The 20,048-nt window shown below is 35.7% G+C and overlaps 1 protein-coding gene across 2 annotated transcripts in view; it reads left to right on the top strand.

Annotated features, from left to right (window-relative positions):
- The window catches only part of CDH12 (cadherin 12), a 150,954-nt gene extending 131,490 nt beyond the window's left edge, over window positions 1–19,464 (top strand). For both annotated transcript variants that reach the window (XM_041475909.1, XM_041475908.1), the window contains 5 exons: window positions 2,790–2,926; window positions 9,575–9,696; window positions 10,298–10,415; window positions 14,645–14,896; window positions 18,316–19,464. In XM_041475909.1, coding sequence (XP_041331843.1) covers window positions 2,790–2,926; window positions 9,575–9,696; window positions 10,298–10,415; window positions 14,645–14,896; window positions 18,316–18,812 — 1,126 coding nt within the window. In that variant the 3' untranslated portion in view covers window positions 18,813–19,464. The remainder of the gene's footprint in view (window positions 1–2,789; window positions 2,927–9,574; window positions 9,697–10,297; window positions 10,416–14,644; window positions 14,897–18,315) is intronic.
- The last annotated feature ends 584 nt before the right edge of the window (window positions 19,465–20,048 follow it).

Here is a 20,048-nt window from a genome sequence, read left to right as displayed (position 1 = left end):
ACAGCTGTCCTAATACCAGTATTTCAACAGTGTTCCTCTGTGTATCCTAATCTCACAAGAAATGTCAGGCTTTATGTCCCAGATATCTGGGTTTATCTCTGGAAAGTTACTGATTTTTCTGGTTGGAGACATTTTTCCCATTTCTTCTCTTCTTCAAACCATCTCCTCCATGTTAAGGACAGAGCTCAGGCTATGCAGCTGGCCTTAGAGATTAGCTGTTGCTGTCCTATTTACAAAAAAATCACACACTGAGCATCAATGTGTGAAAGAGTGATTTCTGCCTATGAAAGGAACCTACATTTTCTTAGGGTTTTTGCCAAAAGTGACCTCCCAGTGGGGTGTCCCAAAAAAATTCCCATTTCAAGACCAGACAGATGGGGTCCTATTCCTACTTTTCTTAAGCTTTATAGGCTTACTGATGTGTCTGGGAGAAATTCTGTGTCCAGAAGATCTGCTTGTAAGAGGATTTTCTGCTAGGAATGTTTTCTTGGGTACTATACATGGAGAACCTATCAAAGGAGGAAGAATGGATGCTTGTTTGCACGTTTTCCTGTTAATTTATCTCTTTTAGACAATACATCTCCAATAATTCTGCCTATACCTCTCCCTTTGGTAGTCTAATTGGATATGTAGATTCTTAAAATACGAGGAGTTGAAACAACATGCTTAATTTAACCCAATTCCCATTTCCACAGAAGCCATGAGGAATTCTGCCAGAAGTAACAGCAGGAGTAGCGCTAGTCTTGTGGTGCTTGCTGTGAACTTTGGTCCTGTTGATGCTTATATTTAGGAATAGGCATACTGGGCCTGTGCATGAAATTATTACCTGTGTGAATACTTCCAGACTACCAGATTCTGATCCTACAAATATTCATGCCTGAACTTCATTTCAAACACAACAGTGCTCATACTTAATATGTTTTCTGTATTTTCAAAGCCTCCAGTGAAGGCCATCCCCTACACGGTGCTTTGAATTAAGGCCTGTATTTTTCTTCCCTGGCTCATACTGCAATGTGCAGGGTACTCAGGCAAAGTTAATCTTCCTAAGGGGAAATAAAAGCCAAGTTACTTTCTCATGCTTTGAACTCATTTATTTGTGTGTTGCTGCATATTTAATTTTGGAAGAAATTATAATTTATTAAAGATGCAAAGCCTGACAGAGTAATTTTGCTGCTCCTGAGAGAGCATCTTAGGGTAATGATGTTTCTAATAAATGGTTTATATATTTTTCATAATTTTAATGTCAAGCAAATTTTGAACAAAGAGATTGAAATTACCAATATGGGTAGATAATAATATCATATTCAAGAAAATGTGCTTGCTCAACTATGTAAAAGGATACATGCTGCCTTTAGCAAACCATTTCTGTGGCTTTTCAATTAAAGCTGTAAACCGGTAATGATGCCTGTCAATCGATGAAATAACCTACTTCATCTACATAGAGGAATTTTTTTGAGATTTTGATTGAACAAAATGTCTGCAAACAAGCACATCACCTTATTTGTGGCTTTTTTACTCTTTAAGTCTTCCAGAGCTATTGGCGTTCTTAGTACCAAGTAGAAATATTTTCTTTGTGACTATGACATATTCCTTTCTACTGTTTCTTCCTTCTACGGAAGCAAACACAGTGCTTATCATTCCATCCCCTCTATATTAAATACATAAATAACTCTAATTAGAGATGGAAAAAGCAGCTTTTATTCCTATTCTCACTGGTTTGCATGAAATGAGATGTCATAGGAGTGGTCCTCTAGGCTTTATAATCTTCTGAATGTATTTGTTGAGTGCCATTTTGTTCTTACTACCTACTGCTCACAAATGGCTTTCTCAATTTCATCCTGCCTAGTTTTTGAGAAACACTATCAAGGTATGAAGAGACTAACAATGAAAAGGAAATTAGTAGCTAGAGGCAATTGCATCAGAAAAAATATTATTCTGTTGTGACTACAAACAGTAGCATCAAATGTGAAAATAGACTTTCAAATTAATTAGCATTTAAGGGAAATGGGTTTGGGATAGTTATCACATTGCTTTTAAGCAGCTGTGTTACCAGGTACATCTCTGCTTTCTATTCCTCGCTAGAGAAAAATAAGAAATAAGTAAATGTTTCTGGTTTTAAATCTGTTCTATGTTCATACTTCTTGACAAATGAGGGCTCAAGAAAACAAAACAAAATAAAACAAAAAAACATAATAGTATTTCTCTGTTCCTCACAGGTCCAGTGAAAGGTACTTATTCTTCACAAAGTGCTATTTATTGATCCTATATATGTATGGGAATAAGCATAGTCTTCTCCATCTCCCTTGCTGTTACTCCGCCAAATTCCTTTAGGACACCTCTTTGTGAGGCTGTGTCCAGCCCACTGCAGCTACAAATGGGTGTAAAGAGACCAGATCTCGCACACTCCATCACCATTCATCACCTCAAGCCCTGTTTCACATACATTTTCTCTTTTTCCCTCTAAGCCTATATAGTGCTTCCAAACTGGCTGATATAAGTAATCAGGGTCACAGAAGATGTGCATCAAATTCTTGGGACTTCAAGGTTTTTAAATAACCTGAACACCAGGAGTCTTAAACCTTTTATTATATCCCATTTCCCCTTGAGCATTCCAACCTGGCAAAAAAAAAAGAAATAAACAAATCATTCTTTATTGTCTTCTTCCTGCAAGGATGATAATAGCTGCGAAGGGAAAAATAACAAAACTTGAGGCAGGTACACTGCTGCTATGATAAATGAGTAATCTTTGCACATTTTCATCTACTTTCTTTAATATTTTTCACATACAGATACTTCATGGATTGGAAGAATGATGTGGACAGCTACTTTACAATAGATGCTACTGAGGGAACCATTGCTACTAATGAATTACTGGACAGAGAAAGCACAGCACAATACAATTTCTCTATAATTGCAAGTAAAGTTAGTAAGTATGACACAAATGGAATTAATATGCTAATATGGTATTTTTCTCAGAATATAATGCTCAGGTATAAATATAATGTGAAGACTACTTGAATTGCCAAGTGTTTATTTAAGAAGGTTCAATGAATATAATTTTCCCAGACTCATGAGGATAAATGTGATCAGTCCTGTTTAGTAAGGTTTTGCTTGCAGTAACCACAGTTCCCTTAGAAGCTGAAAAGCTTTTTGTCAGCACGGAGAGCATAAGGAGCTGTATGGGTGCCTTCCAGTTCTGGTTTCTGACTTTGTAAGTCACTTAATATGAAATTGGGTTAGTCAAATAACAGGTCTGTCAATATGCTTTTTGAAGGCAGAAAAATGTAAAGAGTCATTTGATACTCAGATAAAAAAGTCTAAAATTAAGTAAAGATTTAATGCAATAAATGAATCTGTGTGGTGCATCTCTGCTCTTATCTCTTCTCTCTGCCCAAAATTTTATGCCTAACCCCTTCTTTTATTTTTCCTATGTGATTTGTGGTGGGATAATTTCATTTCTTGTCTTTGTGTCTTCTTCATAGCCTTTTTTAAATAAGAAGTGCTTTCTTCCACGGTATTATGTACCTGCAACTTTCTTCATTGCCATCCACATGTGTGGCATTTCTCATTCATGTTCCTGTCAAACTAACTCTCATAGGTGTATCTCATGCTTTGAATACAAGTATTTTAGTCACTTAGCAGTTGAGCAAAGGCCAAAGAATTCATTCTGTTCTGACATCAACAGGCTATAAAGAGGTATTGCTTATTAATTCTATGTTGTTTATGTGTCAGAAAAGGCAAGTTTCTGTAGCTAATAACATGTTTTCCTCAATGTATTGCTTGGCTGAGTCTTCAAAAGTTAATACCTGCTACTAACAGGAAGAAGGAGATTTGGGAAGCAGAGATGGTATATATTATTTCAGATTAAAAAAAAAAAGAAACAACCTCAATTCTCAGTTGTAGTTATCTCGAACCATGGGCTCACTCCTTGGAACCTGAAAATATAAAAACAACACCAGAACACTTGAATTTTTTTCCAAGACTGGAAAAGACATACACTAACAGAGAAGCCTAAACTGTCAGAAGTGGTTGATTCCATGGAGATACATGTGCAGATGTATAGTCACAGAAAAATTAACAGAACTGTAATTTGTTTCCAGAGAAACTGAAAGGCAGGCAGATGCAGAAAGAAGGTATCATCATGGTCTATGTTTCAGTAAAGCTTAACTATTTAGACTCAGTAGTGGGCAAAGGACATTTGAGATTTGTGATTTTTTTTTCCTGCAGCAAGGGAAACAGTTTTAGTAAACTTGATTTAAATCTGTTTATTATTCCCAAGAGTAATTAAAGATGTCTAAACCCCTGAAATTTATTTGTCCATGGATACATATTTATAATAGTATGACATTTAAGCAGACCTGTAGCAAAAAGTATATATTTTGATATCCCAAATTTTACCAATTGCTATGCTAAGAATCTGCACCTAAAACATATCTGGGCTTTTTTGCAGCATATCCCAAAATATTTATATACTGACTGTTACCTATAATGGTAATAATTGCCATACCTCTACTATACTAGTAACTGGCAAAATTTGGGAGGATTTGGGCTATAGTAACTGTCAAAACATTGTGTGCAATTGTCTGACTAAGAGCATGCAATAAGGGTGGAGGATTGAGGGATGACACACCGCACAAAAGCAAAAAGTAATGGTTAGAGAGAAAAAAAATTGAAAAAGTTTGAGGGGAAATTGCTATATTTGAAGAAATATTGATATAAAAAATTGCTGTCCAGTGCTGACATAGAAACTGAGACTGTCATCCCTTATCACAGGAGAAATACACTGAGAAGAGCCTTGACATATACATGGCTATGTAAAGAGGTGGCCCAGTATTGAAATTAGCTGCATAAACTTTCTTCAGAAAAGAACAGACAGTATTGTTATTGAAGTATTTTCACTTCCTGGTGACTTTATCTCTCTATAAAGACGTATATATATAGTATATCTTTATAAAATAAGAATAAATAAGTAGACTCATAAATAGTAATGTTATTTAAACATGCCATTGCTAAAATTTTGTTTTCTCATTGTGAGAGAATAGCAACAAAAACACCTCTCACACTTTTTAGGCACATTCTAATGGCCATTCTGTAAACTAACTTTTCTTGAATTGTCCCTGAATGGAAATGCTTTTAAGCAGGAGATGGATGATTATTCTGCAGACATACTGAGAAGGCAGCTGAATCCCTAGAACATCCCTAACCCATTAATAGATATAAAGTTCAGGTTTTATATAGAACAAAGTGCTTGAGCAGGTGGAGGAGGTTTCAGACTATGTTGTTTTTCCCCGTTTTGCTTCCCAATTCCGCTGTACCTCTTTTCATTGCATGACTATATTTCATTTTAGCTTGTTGTTCTGTTTCTTAATAATTAGAATAAATCAACACCCTAGTAGTCTGCATGGTTGCTGTTTCTGAACATTTTTGATGCCACAGAACCTATTCAAATTAATAAATTAAACATGGAGCTCATTCATGTCAAGCACGAAGGCCAGCTGGCATGAAGTAGCTGATTTCTATGCCTTCTTACCTTCCAGAGTCCCTCCAGATGTAAATCAGTCCTTTAAAAGTAGTCCCTGCCCTTACTAATTCCCATCACATGCATGTGAATTGTCTATAAGACCACTGGTTGCCCCAGGCCAAAACTGCACCAAGAGCTGCTATAAGAGCATAGTGGCATAAAAAAATCACAGTCCCATGTTCAAAATTCCTCCATATGCTGCCTAAGTATGGAAGTGTTTTTTCTATACCTAGTATGGAAGTGTTTTTTCCATTTTACTAAAGAGGAGACAGATAAAATGCATAAGAACTTACTTCTGTTTTCTATCCTCATAATTTAAAGATAAAAATGAAGTAATAATCCTTCCTATCCAAACCATCTTCCCAACTCACCTATGTCTAGACCCAAATTTTGAGAATCTTAAAGAAACCTCACCTTAAATCTCAAGATGGAGTTGATCTTCTCCTATATACCATAACTGGGATTAAGGAATCAGCAGTTCTCCTCAATGGTCAGTATTTATTTTCTCAGATACCTTGGATTTTCACAAGTCCATTATTCAAAGAATGTTACGTTTTCTACTGCTGTAATAGCTTTGAACCATTAAGATGCTGACAAATGATGGTAATCAAGCAAAAAAAGGAAGCAGCATGGTCACTATTTTATAGACAGGAAAAACAAGGGAAAATTAAGTCGACTAATTAATTAAGTTGATAAAAGAAATTAATGAAGCTAATTAATTTTCCTATATCTTACATGCAGAATTCAAACTTTAAATCAGTTTCTTAATTTCTAGGCTCATGATTTACCCAGTTTGTCTTCTCATCTGTATAATCTGGGTTTAAAAGCCATAAGTAGTATGTTTTTAGTGACTCACTCACTGATACCAGTATATACGTCACAATTGTGTTCCCAGGGTTCATGAAGACTTGAATTTGAGCGAAACATCAACCAAAAGGCAGAGAAAATGGAGGTCAAGTCTGCAAAGTAGAATTTTAAATGCAATTCTTCATGCTTGCTCACATCAAGTATTACAGGTCTTTGGTACTATATATGAATTCAAAGCTGTACACAATCTTCTTGCAGTCTTCCTTTCTATATACTAGTAGTTAAAGTGATGTCAGTGCAAACCAGAAAGAAAATCCTGTAAACAAAATGAAAACCTGAAATAGGTCCATCTTGGGCTCTGGTAATTCTCTTTACTTTCATGTCTGTCTTTTCCAGAGCATTTATGCAAGGTAAAATTCTAGTTTGCTGAAATACTTAGGAATAGAAGATTTTGGTCTGTAATTTATCTTTCAAAGAACAACAGAGAATAAATCAGATACCATCAGTGAGAAATAAATCTAACAATATACTCATTTTCATGTGTATTTCCAGAGTATGCTATTCTGTTGTGATTTTGAGGGGGAAAAAAAGTCAAATCCTTTTGTTAATTTTAAAAATATGGTCACTTACTACCTAAACTGTTGCAAAAAGCAGAAAAAAGTAATTTATACAAGTTACTTTACAAAAATATGACCTAAAAATCTTCTTAAAGAAACTGATACGTCTAACAGAAATTATCAAAATCATCTGATATTTTCATGTACACGATGCATAAATTTTGAATACATTCAAAAGTTTTATTGGAAAGGCACTGTGAGCATATTCCTAAAAGGAAATGGACATCTATGCCTGTATCTTGGTGGCAATGCATTAATCTCTAATCTGTTTGAAGAATATGTCCTGGACCCCCGATTCTCAGTGTTGTACCTTAAACTGAACACAGACACACAAAAACATCTAAAGAAAAACCTGTGTTACTCCATGTGAGTTGATGTGTCCCTTTCAGAACGTTTTAGGTCAGATTGTTTCTCCCAGTAGCTGTGTGAATTTGACCTCTTCAGGGATTTTCTGATCTGTCTATAGAGGTCTTGCCCTCTACTGAATAAAATAAGTTGGTGTTTTTTTGTTGCTTTTTTTTGTTTGTTTGTTTGTTTGTTTGGGTTTTTTGTTTTGTTTTTGTTTTTGTGGGTTTTTTTTTTCCCTATTTTACAAAGGAACCAATTCAACCAGCTCTTCAGGCATGTAAAGAATGAGTGCCCAATTCCTAGTTGCTAGACCAAACTGTGTCTTTGATTGTACTGCACAATGCCCTCCTCCACAGAGACCTTCTGCAAGTAGGGATGATGCTGAATTGGAAATTAACGAGAATTCAAAGAGATGTTGTTATATATTTTCTCTATTAAATATTAAATATTTCTCTATTAAATTCTTAGGTAGGGACTACAAATGTGAGATCTGGATAGTGCATTTTTGTTGTCTTCTAGGCTCCAAGCTGTGTTTATAGCTTGGTCTGTTTATCTACTACTCGTAAATAGGTAAAACAAAGTTCATCTTGCAGCTAGTCCTGTGAAACTTGGGAAATAATTGGGGAGTACCTTTGGTTTCGACAGAGGTCTCCTGAAACTACTCCTGCATTTAGTAGTTCCAAAGAATAAGGAAGAAAGCATGCAAATTTTTTATAGTGACAACGTGAAGAAACTTTGCAGTTTGTATAATCCTTGGCATTTCTTTTGTTCATAACTAATGCAGCAAAGGGCAAAGCAAGTGTCCAATGCAAATAATTTGAGTGGTCCATTGAGGGCCATGAAGATGATCAGAGTGTTGGAGCATGTCTCCTATGAAAACAGGCTGAGACAATTGAGCTTTTATAGCCTGGAGAAGAGGACACTCTGGGATGACCTAATTGTGACTTTCTATTACCTAAAGAGAGCCTACAAGAAAGCTGGACATTTGACAGCAACATGTAATTACAGGACAAGGGTGAATGGCTTCAAACTGAAAGACAGTAAATGTGGATTGGATTCCAGGTAGAAATTTGTTACAGTGAGGGTGCTGAACCACTGGCACAGGTTGCACAGAGGAGTTTTGGGTGCCCCATCCCTGGAAGTGTTCAAGACCAAGCTGGAAGGGACTTTGAGCAATCTGGTCAAGTGGAAGGTGTCTCTGCATGTGGCAGGGGGTTTGGAACTAGCTGATCTTTAAAGTACCTTCCCACACAAGCCATTCTATGATTCTATGATTATATGATTTACTCCTGAAGATTCAACACAGCTCCTCTTGTAATTAAACACTATCCCATGTTGTCATTCCTACAACACCCTGATTTATAGCATAGATTTTTTCAGTAGTTAACTGTTTCTGCCACTCATCTTAATGAAAAAGGATGAAATAATTATACTTTTTACTCACCAGCTATGCTATTTTTCACATATTTGCTGTTTTGCAGGAGGTCTCAGCATAAAGTAAAAGTGAACATTATCTGCTTTGTATTGTACTAGTGTCTCTGTTTTGTCAGACATTGCATTTGCGAGTAAACTTGTTTATAAAATGCATCTAGAGACTGATGAAGATTATCTATAGAGGAAGGACAGTGGAAAGAAACACGGTGTATACTGTTATTTAACATTTCTTTTGCACAAAAATATTTGCTGCCTGCAAACACTTTTACATTTAAAGAAATACCTTCCATGACATGGCCAAATAGTTGAATGCCAGCTGTGTGTGTTTCACTGCTGAATTTAACACTGACTGTCTGGCTTTCAGCAAGATTTTGTTTTTCCATATCTTTCTCTCTTTCTCTGTCTTCTAAATTGGTATGCTCTGCTTGCCTCCTTAATATTTTGAAGATTTAAACAATGGCTAAGCCATAAATATTGTTTTTCTGCATTTAGTTTTGGAAAACATAATTCAGTTTTAATCATTGAAAGTGTTTTCCACAGGCTTAATGAAAGGTGATCTGAGAAAAGTTTACATCCTTAATAACAGGTACACCTTCACTTTTTTTTCTGTTTATGCTCTGATAAACATAATCACCCTGATTGATTCCTTAACCCATGAAGAGTAATGGATCAAAGTCTGATACAAATTGATAAGAAGTTTGGTTCTCTTTTCTTCTTAGTTCAAAACAGAAATAAATGGAAGTCAAGGGCTTTTGGGAGACACAGTATTGAAATCACAAGTTTATAACAGCTTATGAGACTGATGATGACAAAAAATGTAATGTTTTCCTTTTAAAATTATTTATAGGTAACCCACTATTAACCAGCAAAGTCAATGTTATAATAAATGTTTTGGATGTCAACGAGTTTCCTCCTGAAATTTCAGTTCCATATGAGACATCTGTGTGTGAAAATGCCAAGCCAGGACAGGTATTTCAAATTTGTGATGCTTGCTCTTTTGCTTTTTCTTTCCTTATTATTTACAGCAGTAGAAATTTCTGGGTTTAAAAATTACATCATGGGCAGAATTCTTCTACAAACAAAATGTTTGTGTTGGAAATACATATTGGAATTCTGTTTGTTGACTTTTATGGCCAATTTGCAGCCTATATTTTTTTTTAATTTCTCCAATTATATAGGCCTGAGCCACCCTTTACTGATAGCTATGAGTGGAGAACAAATCTTTTCCTTAAAGGGTTGTATCTGTGACAGAAGTGGTAGCAGATAAAGTGAAGCATAACCATTCAACCGAAAGCCATCACTAGCATTTTAATATAATCAATAAATATTAAATACCATGAATGTACAGTAAATCTTTCTGATTTTTATCAGATATGTCAAAGCAAGACCTTCTTAGTTCTTCAGTGGTTATAGAATTCAGACTTCTTGCTTTCACTGTGCAGTGTTCGAATGAATGACAGTAATCCAGCAAGAAGTCACTTTCAATAGTTTCATTTGATGCTCACTTTGTACTTCTACAAAACTGCTGCTTTTGGAAGAGTGAACTGATTCAGAATTAATCTGGTTTCAGGTGATACAGACCATCACTGCAGCAGATAAAGATTTGTCACCAGCTGGGCAAAGATTTTCCTTCAAACTGTCATCTGAGGCTTCCAACAAACCAAACTTCACAGTCCATGATTACAGAAGTAAGTTGGTTACCCATAACTCTCTTTCAGAGCAGCGGACTGTAGTTACAATGACAAATATGTTTACTTTCAATTGCAGTTGTGTCTGCAGACCTAACATTTTTCTTTGACATTTCTAATTGCTAAATTCTCTGGGACTTACATTAATATAAATTCAGGTCTCGCACCTTTTCTTATTTTTAGGAGCAGGAATTGTCAGAACACCAAAGGCTGAGATTTCCCTACAGGCCTTCAAAAATACTGCTACCTGTTTTATTTTCTTCCTTTTATCATTCAGTATCTCAGGAAGAATCCATATGCCAATGCAGGTATACCTTTAAACAAGGCACTATTGCTGTCTTGTTTAAATACTATGACTTTGCTAACCATTTTCAAAGTACCCAGATATTGTGCTTTCTTGAGGATACATAGTCCTGCAGAATGAGTTCCAAATATGGACAGAGCTGCTGAAGTACAACACCCTTAATAACCTGGAAATTTATGCAGCTGACATCCCTGATTTTTCTTCCAATTTTTGTCATAATTGAATATCCTTTTTTCTCCTTATTGACTTTAACTCTTTTGTTAGGTGGCAAAGAAAAAAACAAGACAAAAATTTGATCTTTTTTTTCTACTGCAAGCATCTTCAAGGATGTAGTCTTGTGAACAGACACAGCTAAACCAAAACTGTAATAAATTTTCATCACTAACTACTTTAATCAAGTAGTAGAAAAAAATGTATTCAGCCTATTAGATGATATTTAAATTTAAATTACACTTCAAAGAAAGAATATCTAAGCCATCCAACAAAGTCCAAAAACATTCGACTTTGCAGGTTGTAAGTATCACTATCTAAAAAAGTATATAACTCTTAATTTTTTATTTGCGGTTTTCAATTTAAATTTGTGGTTACATCATTTGTGAGGTAAAGGTTCCTTTCTTGTAAATTAAGTGACCCAAGCCCTTAAAAGTGCTAGAAATGAATAACACATCAATTGAAATAAAATTCCTATTTTTTTGGCCTTTAAAAAAAATGTATTTAAATTATCTATATGGCCCACATAATTTTTGAGGCCATGCACTATTGACATTGTTATGTAATAGAAAACTAAAGCCAACAACATAAGCTAACCACTGTTAGTTCTAAAGAAATGCCAGGAAGAAATAAATTTGAAAAAACAAACTGTGCTTCTTTTCTCTTTATGTATAGCTCTCCTGAGAGGCTGATACAATGAAAATGGTTTATTCCCAAACTAAATAGTGACTTTTATCTTTATGTGCCATAAATAGTTAAAAAGATTGAACTGATGAGCCAAGAACTTCCCTTAGGGATTCGCAAATAGAGAATATAGTGAAACCATTCATAATATTATAGACATGAATAATAGTATCTTATAAACCAAAACTATGTAGATCTAACACATTTTATCAAAGGGCATTCAAACAGTTTTCTTGAGACAGAGAGCTCAATGAATATGAAGGATGACTTTATAACAGATTCCGGTTCCCTTACTTCTGTTCCTGGAAGATTAGGGCATTACTCTGCTGTGGAACATAGTTCAAGGCCCATATGGGTAGAATCTTCACAATTAAATAGTCTTAGAACATAAATACTATGTATTTCTAAATTACTTTGATTTTTTTTGTAAAAATTTCTTTAAAGTAAGAGTATTAATTTTTTTTCTTGTCTGTTTTTTAAAATATCCTTAAACTTCACCAAGTTTTGGTGTTTTTTTTTTTTAATAATCACAAACTTCCGCTTTAAAAAGAAGTCTTCTCAGGTAATTTTAACAGATTTAATACAGCAAAAGAATTTTTAAACTTAGCAAGTCTATACAGTAATTACAGCTTTTGTAAAGTGTGCTTCGCATGTGAGTTTGGTGAGGAAATTGTTCAAATATTATTAGATAATTAAATTTCCGTGTTTAAACCAGTAATGTTGACACTGAGATGACTTTGGATCTCAGTAATCTGTTAATGAAGCTTCGCTACTGCATAAAAACAAGTGCAATATTCCGATAAAAAGTGGAAACCACCAAGATATAAAATTTTAAAAGCATTTCTTAACATTTAGAAACAAAAAAAAAAAAAAAAAAAAGTATGTGATTTGTTACAATGTAAGGAACAAAAAACCCCATAAAAACTTTTTTTCATTATTGATGATTTGCAGAGATATTAGAAAAAAATCTGTCCAAACAAAAACCCTGTCTTGCAATATCATCTGCCTTTTGTTTGCCAAAAATGTGGAGGAAGGTCTGTTCTGTGCACAATTTAGAGGTGTACTAACACAGCCTTATTTTCACTAAAGAAATCTTTTAAAAACAAGTACCATTTTCTTTTAAGCTAGCAATTATGTTAGTAACAAGCAGGTATTATGTGAAAGCATTTTTTTCTATTTTTTGAGGACACAGTGTTTTTCACTGTAGTACAATTAAAGGCAGCATTTCAAATTTTTAAATATATCAAGAAGCCCTAATCCCCATGCTATTCTGTACAACTGAAAATCATGGGTTGTCTGATACTTCAGCAGGTGTAACTTCAGCAGGTACTCTTGTGCTGCACTCAAGAGAAGCCAGGCCCCAAACTTCAGAATATAACTTAATGAGGACTGGAGCGAGACAGAAGCTCAAGGTTGCCTTTCAGCAGCACTGAGATCAATCCACTGTGTTAATAGAAGTGATGCCCTGGCAGAGCTGGAGTGCTTCCAGAGGGACTACAGATCTCCCTCTTCCTGCTTTGCTGGCCTCACTCTGCTCTCTAGAGGGCAGCTTCCATGTGGAGTACACTCCATTGCTCATGTAAGAGACAGAATTACTTTTTCTCACACATATAAATTAATTTATTGCCAGCAGATTGAAGAAGCAGAAGCTATCTCAGCTTCTTTAGGTTCTTCTGTGTAGAGTTCAAATACCTGCCTGTGTTCGTATTCTCAAAAGAACTTTGAACAATTGAAAGAGGTCATAAAAGAGCAACAAAAAGCGTTCAAAATCAAGGAGTTAACAGGTTGATCTGATTGATTCTTCTCAAAGGAGGATGAAAAGTCATTTAGTTGCATTGGAGGCTATTAAAGTGATCTTCAGTGTTTCACTTAGAAGAAAAAATAGAAGAATATAAATCATTCTAATAATAGAAATATGGAAAAAATAACAGAAATAAGGTTCAACTGAATGTCTTCAAATTAGTTAAACTTATTATACCTTGCAGGTAATCATAGAGAGAAAGAAAAAGCTGAAGCATTCACACTATTCTGGGACATTTTTCCTTTTCAAAACGTAGTGTAACTGAACTTGACCTGTCCAAGTTTGAGTTTGATGAAAAGGAGGAGTCTGAAGCATTTGTTTAGCTATGCACTGTCTCAGTGGTGTCTAATCATAACATACCTAATTTTGGATATTTAGAGTTCCTTCTTATTGTCCTTAGTCAGAACTCCATACCAGTATATGAGTGGGAAGTTCAGAGCCCTTAATCCTTCTACCTCATAACAAACCTCTGAGACATAAAAACCATCATATTACCTTTTTTAAAAACTATAATAAAGCATATAGGTGAGATAAAATAATAGTAATTGCAGCAGATTACTTTCATTTAGTTCCGTCATCTCATTAATTCCTTTCCAAATTTTAATGTAATTATTTTAATCTTTACATCATTTCCTTGCTATTTTGTTTGATTCAGGAAAAGCAGCAATAACTAACTGGGAAGAAATGACAGTCTAGAAGTGGACTAATTGATGGAAACTACTGATTTTTTTAGTACTTAGTTCATTTCTTTAGTTATTTTTAATGCGTCCGGAAAGCTAAAATTATTTTATATTGTCCAGGTATATTACTTTATATTTTTTAGGTAATTAATTAGTTGATAGATATATGAGTCTAAATTCATACGCAATCAAAATCCTTTGGACCACAGGCTTAAAATGCAAGGAGACCCAGTGAAAAAAACCTGAAAAATCTTCAGAATCACACTTGTAATGTTTTGTTTGGGGTTTTTTAGTTACTTTTATCTTCTTTGAAATGTCAGCTGTTAAAAAGGTTTACAGGAAAAGGAATATTGTTTAAGTCTCTGCAATGAATAACTGTACCAGTCAGAATACGATACTTTCTGTAATGGCAAAGCAAGGCAATTACATAATGCATGTCATTCACCAAGTTTCAAATATTAAATACCAGCCTGTTACTGAAGGTGTATCAAGCTAAAATATGGAGTGAAGTACACAATAAAAATCTGCTAATGACTGTCATGTTTTACAGACAACACAGCTGGGATTGAAACCAGAAGAAATGGCTACAGCAGAAGGCAGCAAGAGCTTTACTTTCTTCCAGTAGTAATTGAAGACAGCAGTTACCCTGTCCAGAGCAGCACAAACACTTTGACTATCCGTGTTTGCAGATGTGATTCTGATGGCACCATCCAGTCTTGCAACGTGGAAGCAATCTTCTTACCAGTCGGCCTCAGCACAGGAGCTTTGATTGCAATCTTGTTGTGTATTGTTATACTTCTAGGTTAGTTCCCATGAAACCCTGCAAAGTGCTTTACTCTGATTATTCACTAGCTTCACCTAGTTTTTAACAAAAGACATGGAAAATGTGAGGCTGTTAATTTCTAGAAGAGTATCCCAAAGTATTGCTCATGACCGTGAATCTGCTAATCCATGCAATATATCTTATTGCATTAAGAGAATCAGTTTTCAATGAAACCCAAATAATAATTTTTTTTCTGAAATTATTTTAAATATCTTTCTTGAAAGATTAATTTTTTAGATTGTTACTAAAGTAGGCATGTCCTACTGACAGTAACAGCAGTAAGAACATAGTAAGAGTTTTTATTTAATTCTTCATGCCCACTTAAGCAAAAGGAGAATGAAGAAATGGATGAGGAGAAAATAATTGCAACATAGACTCTTACTGGCCACATCTATATCAAACTTCACAGGAAGAATTTTTTTATTTCAGCCAGGCATTGATTTCATAAGGTGGCATTATTATTTGTTCTACCTTATATTTATATACTGTCTTATTTACAGCATATCCAAAGTGCATCTGACTTGTAAAATAGCCTGAAGCAACTGCTAATGAAATAAACCCAACTTTAAGGCTTACACAGGCACAATGTGGGCTTTAGAAACCAGACTGAGTCTTACAGATGCTGGCTTATGCCTAGTTTTGATACTAGTGGCTTCCAAGGTCCCATGACAGTCTAATGAGGACGCAAAAATAGCTCCTGACGTAGAATATAATGTGGATACCTCATTGCATTTAGATGATGCAGGTGCCACTTAAGTAAATTACTGAAGGCTCAGGGTTACAAAAATAGCTTCTGAGTAAGAGTGGGTAAAAGTCAGGATTTCTGCTCTGTGTCAAAAAATTTTGTTGTGAGAAAATTTTGTTTTCAAATCAGAACAAGAATGGCAAACGGTCACACTTCCCATGGAGTAGCAGTTATATTTACAAATACACTCACTCTGAAGAATTTAAAACAAAACCAAAAACCAACTAGACAAAATAACTTATGTTAGTTTTTTTTTTTTTCCAAGCAAGGAAAATGCTCTCTCCTTTGCCACAATTCCAGTTAGAACAGGATGGATACCCCACAACTTCTCTGGGCAACATATTCCTCTACTTGACATCCTGGTGATAAAGAAGACTTTTTTTCTAACATTTTAATGGAATTTTCCACATTTCATTTTGTGCCCACTGCCTCTTTTCCTGTGACAGGACAACCCTCAGAAAAGCCTGGCTCTATGTTTAGTTCTGTCCATTAGGTATTTATTCAAGTTGATAAGATCCCCCTGCATCTTCCCCAGAATGAGCAGACTTGGCTCTCTTATCCTCTCCTTGTGTGGCAGATGGTCCCATCCCTTAATTGTCTTTGTGGTTCTACATTGGACTCACTTCAGGGAGTCCATGTCTGTCTTTTAATGAGGAGCCCAGCACTGGGCCCAGAACTCTGAGTGTGCATAAGCAGAGCTGAGCAGAGGGCAATGACCATCTCACTAGACCTGCTAGCAATGTTTCTCCTAATTCAGTCCCAAATGCTGTTGATCTTTTTTGACACAAGGGGACATTCATGGCTTCTTGTTGGCTTCTTGTCCAACAGGATCGCAAGGCCTCATCCATCAAGCTGTTTTCTGGTCAGTTGGCCAACAGCATCTACGGTAGGCAGTTACTCCTCTGTGTGTGTGGAACTTTGAATTTCTATTTGTTGAACATCATGGGAATTCCTTTTGGCCCACTCCCTCAGCCTGATGAAATTGCTTTGAACAGTGGCACAACCCCTCTTTTTTATTGCCTGTAAACTTGCTGAGGGTGCACTCAATCCCACCATCCAGGCTATTTATGAAAATATTAAATAAAACTAGTCCCACTATCTGGGAGTGTGGTACTTTATTAGAGACTGGCCTCCATCTGGACTTTGAAATATTGCTCACAAGCTGGCAGTTTGGCAGCTTTACAATCCACCTCACCATCTGCTTGCATAGTCCACACTTTCTCAGGTTTTCTGAGAAGATTGTTATGAAAGATAGTATCAAAAGCTTTGCTAGAGTTAGGATAAAATTCTTCTCCCTTCATGAACCAGTCACCTTATTGTAGAAGGCTATTGAGTTAGTTAAGCACAATTACACCTTCATAAATCCATGCCTGTTGCTATTACACCCCCTCTTATTTTCTCCATCACTTTCCTAAAAATCAAGGTGAGACTCTAGTTCCCTAGCTCATTTTTCTTGCCCTAATTGAAGATAGGAGTGACAACTTCTTCTTCATTCACGGGTGTATCTCACCATATCCCGTGCACTTGTGTGTCCAGTTTGTTCAAGTATTCTCTAACCTGATCCTCTTCCACCAAGGATTAGGTCTTTCTTATTCCAGACTTTCCCTCGCATCTGAAAGACATGGAATTACTGAAGGACAACTTTACAAAAAAAAGACAGAGTCAAAGAAGTTGCTGACTAGGTTGGCCTTTTCCATGTCATTTGGCAGCTGATCCCTTGCCCCACTCAGCATTGGGCCCAACTTTACTCTACCTTTCTACCCTTTCTTTCTGTCTTACTTGTACAAGCCCCTCTTGCTGCCCTTCATGACTCTCCTGAGACAGCACCACGTGGGCTTTGTCTTTCCTTACCTCATTCCTGCGTGTTCAGACTGTCACTGTATATGCCTCCTGGCTCACCTGTCGCTGTTTTCAACTCTTAGATGCCTCTTTTTTATCACTGATTTTAGTCAAGAGCTTCTTATTCATCAGTGCAGGCCTCCTGCTGCCTTTTCTTGATTTCCTTCTTTTCAGGTTGGACCACTGTTGAGTTTGAAGGACATAATACTTGAAAATCAACCAGCTCTCCTAGACCCCTCTTCTCTCCAGAACCTTATAACAAGTAATTTTTTGAAGCAGATCCCTGAAGAAGCTGAAGTGTACTGTATAAAAAGATACAGTAGGGTTATTTTTTCTGTGTTTCAAAAATTCCAAATTTGAAATTAGTAAAACTATTTACTATTTAAAATTCCAATTTTTTTTTTCTGTAATACTCTTTGGGTTGGGTTTTGGTTTAGTTTTTTATTCTTCAAAGTGTAAATTTAGGGTTCTTTTCTCTATTTTTCTATGGAAAATACTTTTTAAAAAATCACCTCTCTTTCTCTGAACTAAAAAACCTGAAGACCAGTTCAATTCTATTCATTTGCAAAGCAGGTCAGCAGGAAAATTATTTGGTACTTTCTCCAGCAGTACAGCAAGCACTTAGGAAAGATAGATGCATATGTCAAAGAGCAAATAATTTTTCATTGGCTAGAGCACTGTTAAGCACTGCTCTTTTCTAAGGACAAAAGTCCCTTTGATTGCTTGTGGCTTTCAAAGAAAGATATAATGATGTGTCATCAGAGTACTAAATTATATCTCTGCATGTCTTAACTTCAGTTGTCTCTCGTTACAGTCATTGTGGTACTGTATGTAGCACTACGGAGGCAGAAGAAGAAAGACACCCTGATGACCTCTAAAGAAGACATCAGAGATAATGTTATCCATTATGATGATGAAGGAGGTGGAGAAGAGGATACCCAGGCTTTTGACATAGGTGCCCTGAGGAATCCCAAAGTGATTGAAGATAATAAAATACGCAGGGACATAAAACCAGACACCTTGCGTTTTACACGCCACAGACCACCAGCGGAAGATAACACAGACATAAGAGATTTCATTAATCAAAGGCTGCAGGAAAATGATGTAGATCCCTCAGCACCCCCTTATGACTCCTTGGCAACCTATGCTTATGAAGGAAACGGATCTGTTGCAGAGTCTCTCAGCTCTATAGACTCCCTCACTACAGAGGCAGATCAGGATTATGACTATCTGAGTGACTGGGGTCCTCGCTTTAAGATCTTGGCAGATATGTTTGGAGAAGAAAGTTATAACCCTGACAAAGTCACTTAAGTACAAGTACGACTGAGAAACAAAAAGAAAAGCAAACCAACAACAAATTTAAAAGATAAACCTAAGCTTTATATAAGACACAATTACTTTGATTATAAAAGACAGCAATTGTTTCCAGCAAGTTACTACATTTATCATACCGTCAGTTTTGGTTTGATTTAAGAATGATAAATCCTGTAACATACACAGGTTTTTGTTGTTGTTATTTTGTTACTCTGGAATTACACTGAGACAAGCTCAGGCCTACAAGGTGCAGTTTACTGACCTGACTTAGAAAGAAGGTAGCTTTCTGGCATCATGGTGGAAGAGTGGTAGCTTTTTCGTAATTCCACTAAAGTGCCTATTGAAACTTTTATCATTTAAGTGGTAAACTGTCTGCTGTGATGGTGTTACAAAACTGAATGGTAAATCAAACACGAACTTTAAGACAAGAAGCAATAGCAACATGCTGACTTCTTTTAGAAAAAAAATGGAGATCACTTCCTGGAGTATCTAATGACTAGAACTGTGGGGGAGGAGGGGGGTGTGTGCATTGTGTTTGGGGGTTATGTTTGTTGTCTTTTTTTTAAAGAAAACAGTATGTTGAGACATCATATTTCCTCTTCCAAAGTTTCACTGAAAATTTAAATTTAAAATGCTATTGCTCACTTTGAAGATGTAAAGCCCAAATTAAAAATGAAAAGATCTTAGCATACGTCAGTGAATATTTAAAATGTTCATACAAATACTACACTTTTCCAAAATAATAAAAAGATGAAAGCAGCTATTCCTTGATGTGAAGGAAATTTCCCTTGTCTCTCCCTCTTCTTTTGAAATGAGACTGTTATTAGAACGTGAAAATGGAGAGGGTTTTTAAAGACTATTATTGTATTTTCAGTACCAAGACACCTTTTCCATTATAAGTATCAGTAAAGAAGTACATGTAAATAACTCCACACCACTTTTCTTTGCAGTTGGGTTGTTACTCTGTAGTTGCCATAAAGATATCTATTATAAATATGGTTATTTTTCCATTGAAGATCTGCTACAGTTCAGCATAGCACCATATTTTACTGCCACACCCACAGGAAACATTTGAGAAAACCTTTTGAGGTTGGTCACTTTCTTAATTTTGTTCTTGACAAAATTTAAACAGTAGCAGAATAAATATATAAACCAGCACTTTTGTCCACTCTCTATGTACACACCCATGACTAAATGTAGCTGTGCAGATGACAGAAGTTCAGGTATGCACAA

Source organism: Pyrgilauda ruficollis, unplaced genomic scaffold (assembly GCF_017590135.1).
Source record: "Pyrgilauda ruficollis isolate IOZ18807 unplaced genomic scaffold, ASM1759013v1 scaffold37, whole genome shotgun sequence".
In the NCBI taxonomy this organism is placed as follows: domain Eukaryota; kingdom Metazoa; phylum Chordata; class Aves; order Passeriformes; family Passeridae; genus Pyrgilauda; species Pyrgilauda ruficollis.
Note: the sequence above shows the minus strand (reverse complement) of the source record. Positions and strands in the feature narration are given on the sequence as shown.